General features: G+C 40.3%; 1 protein-coding gene across 1 annotated transcript in view; it reads right to left on the reverse strand.

Annotated features, from left to right (window-relative positions):
* LOC107717634 (protein NLRC3-like) overlaps positions 1 to 3,587 on the reverse strand; it is a gene marked incomplete at its 3' end in the record, with an annotated part of 16,970 nt that overhangs the window by 2,641 nt on the left and 10,742 nt on the right. Inside the window, exon 3 of the mRNA XM_016524446.1 lies at positions 1,442 to 1,555. Within this exon, the coding sequence (XP_016379932.1) occupies positions 1,442 to 1,555 (114 nt within the window). The remainder of the gene's footprint in view (positions 1 to 1,441; positions 1,556 to 3,587) is intronic.

Genomic DNA, 3,587 nt, shown 5'->3' on the forward strand with positions numbered 1-3,587 from the left:
GACGTATCCTGTCTGCGCGAACAGGGTGCGCAGAGGTATGCTAATACATATGTTGACAGGCAGTTGGGAAAGCCCATTAAAACGCTCGGACCGAGCGTTTTGATTGGACGAACATTTTTCGGTCCTACGCCTTCCACAGAATATATAAATACAGATAAATAAATTTAGACCACTTAACTTAATGATTGCTATCGGGATGTGAAGAGACTTTAAACCAGCATAACAAAAAAATTTTTTGAAGACAATCACCTATTGCACCTTTAATCCCTTTAAAGTTATACATATGAATTAAACATGGGAAAATGGCCTTCATCATCACAATATGCTAATATGCCAGTGTTAGGGATTCATCAGTATGCTGATTGAGGCCTGTTGGGACAATCCAGGCAAAGGATGATTCTGTCTGAAGAGGCAGAGTCGCTTACACCTCTAATACCATTTGCCCCACAGGACATATACATACTACATACTATTTATCTATTCATGTGATCCAACATGTAACAATGTCATGTTTGGTTTCATCTGATAGTTTATAGACTGAACTGTATTCTGGTGAACTAAACAGAGATATTAAAGTATCCTAATGTACAGACTAGGTACTATTGTTTAAACATGCATTGTGGAGAACATGTTAATGTGCTTCTCTCCCTCTTGATCAATACCCACTTAACTTCAGGTTTATAGTCTTTCGGTTTCCTGTCAGTTTATCTTGTGCTGATATTCCACTCATCATTAACAATGCTGTGATCAGTGTATAAGAAGGAAAAGTAACTGCTGATCGGGGAGAATGGCTTTTACCCTACTGCTCCCAGACACTGGTGTGTAAGCTCATACTACAAGAAAGTACTCTGCCTCTTCTGCGTAGCAGTGCATTAACTGTTACAGCTAAGTTTCTCTAAACAGTATGTTATTCCATTGTACTTTCTGTATATTTAAACATGTAACTTAATAAATAACTTTGCCTGCTTTAAGGCTCTGAGAATCTTTCCTTTTACCACTGATAAAGTTGAAAGCTAAAGTGACTTTTGTAAGCTAAATGTTTAGTTTAAATCCTACATTTTCCTATCAGTTCTAAAAAACACTTTTACCTTTAGAGAATAAGAGGTTAAATAATAACAACAACTTTAATGAAATTAGATAAATTATACTGGAGTCAAGACAAATAAATGAATTAAGCACTTCATCCTTCAACTGCTTTCTGTTCCGATTACTGGTTCAGAGTAGCAGCTTAAGATCCCAGTCTTGCACAATACAGATGTCAATCTCGTATTTTCTGTATAACTGATGTCTTACATTTCAATTTTAGTTAAAAAGTCAGTTAATTTTCCATCATTGAGCTTTTGTTCTAGATTTGAAGAAAAAAAAACATCTCCTTGTCTGAATTCAGTGTGTTATAGACTCCTTTAGAGATGTTAAATCACCACTACATGCTTATACTCACAGCTGACCAGAGGTCACTGGTTCATCACTGAATGTAGGAGGAAGAGGCAATGATTTGTCACTCTTCAGAGACACACAGCTGGGTTCTGGAGATGAAGCTCTCTGATTCCAGATACTGAGAAAACACATAGAAATTATCGGGTTTTTTTTTTTTTTAGTTCAGGGCCATAACCACCCCAGACACTGAGTAATTAGAAAATTTAATTAGAAATGGCCAAATTGTCCCCCCTCCCCCCAACATTTGAAATTTTTGCACTGATCTGCTGCACTCCATTATGCAGTGCTCTGTTTGTTGTTAGGATGACAAAAAGGTTTAAGTTATATTTTCAGGCTGGTGTGCCTCAGCAGTATAACAGTGCTCGTCAATGTCAAAATGACTGAGATGGTCAATCAAATCAAAATAGGATGGGTTTACTGTTCAGCACAGTGCGAATTCCAGCATGAAGCATTGGAAGAGAGCGAGGTAAGAGAAAAGTATCAAAACATTTAATATTTGAAAAACAGTTTTACTATATAAATATTAAAATCACCAACAGTAATCTTTATGAGATTAATGTAATTCCTAACTGAATGTGGTTAGACACTAAATATTATTAGGCATACATATTAGGCATACAAATAAAAGTACATGTGTTTAAAGTATTATTTCAAAATGATTACTTACCAAATAGAATTAAATCTAGAATTTCCTTTACTTTATGCTTTATAAAAAGAAAATGGTACCACCCACAACGTTCAAGGCATGGTTACAGCCTTGCTTTAGTTCATTATATTTACACGGAACAAAATTATAAACGCAACACTTTTGTTTTTGCCCCCATTTTTCATGAGCTGAACTCAAAGATCTAAGACTTTTTCTATGTACACAAAAGGCCTATTTCTCTCAAATATTGTTCACAAATCTGTCTAAATCTGTGTTAGGGAGCACTTCTCCTTTGCCGAGATAATCCATCCACCTCACAGGTGAGGCATATCAAGATGAAAAAGTCTTAGATCTTTGAGTTCAGCTCATGAAAAATGGGGCCAAAAACAAAAGTGTTGCGTTCATAATTTTGTTCAGTATATTTTTATGTCAGTCAGTAGGCCAGAGGAGAACTGGCCCCTGACTGAGCCTGGTTTCTCGCAAGGTTTTTTCTCCATTTCTGTCACAGATGGAGTTTGGGTTCCTTGCCACTGTCACCTTCTGGCTTGCTTAGTTGAGGACACTTAATATTCAGCAATATTACTGAATTGACCGCACAGGCAATAAAGTATGATCACGGCAAACATTTAGATCTCACTTGACCCAGAGAGAGAAGCTGCCATGTATAGGTATGATACATCTGTATCATACATCTATGATACAGGACAGGCATCTGCATCTCGCAGCTCGGGCCACACTGCTGCCGAGGCACAGCGGAAGCTCCAGTTGTGGGGATCACAGGTAGAGCTCACGGAGGAGTCTGAGAGAGATTTGGATCTTTCTAAATCTTCTAGCATGGGCTCAAGCATGCCGCGGGATCTGGATGTGCTCTCACTCGAGTCATCCGATCTGGTGGGTAGCGCGCTGCTGGCATCATCCAGTCACGATGAGGAAGTGGATGTTGTTGGTGATGACGGGGAGAGTGTGAGCACTGAGTCATACCAGCCCTTTAGCCCCGCATACAGGAAAATGTTGCAGGTTAATGTTTCGCGCTGCAAAAAGGTTAGATCTGGATTGGGGGTGGGTCAGGCAGGAGTGGCTTTACACACTATGGCTGTGTTACAAACCTACAAGTCTGACCTGCTTAGAGATCTGGATGAGAGCAAGGGTTTGTCCCCTGAGGCTGTTGAAGAACTGCACCGCACCACGGATCTCGCTCTTTGTGCCACCAAGCAGACTGCTGCCGCTATCGGTCGAGTAATAGCGGCAATGGTGGTCATGGAGCAGCATCTGTGACTGAATTTGGCAGACATCGGGAGAGAGAAAAACTTTCTTGCTCCGCTCTCGCCATCCGTTGAGGTGGTAGTTGAGAAGTTCAAGGAAGTGAGGGCGCAATCTGCAGTTTTGGGCGGTACATCCTTCGCTGAACCAGATCACATCCCCAAGCCTTTGAGGGGGCTGGTCTACTGTGATCTGAGAATTGTAGACAGCACCAGAAAACTAGCGTGGCTACTCGAGCACCACC

The sequence above is a fragment of the Sinocyclocheilus rhinocerous genome, unplaced genomic scaffold (genome assembly GCF_001515625.1).
Source record: "Sinocyclocheilus rhinocerous isolate Xijiao unplaced genomic scaffold, SAMN03320098_v1.1 scaffold4741, whole genome shotgun sequence".
Classification (NCBI taxonomy): domain Eukaryota; kingdom Metazoa; phylum Chordata; class Actinopteri; order Cypriniformes; family Cyprinidae; genus Sinocyclocheilus; species Sinocyclocheilus rhinocerous.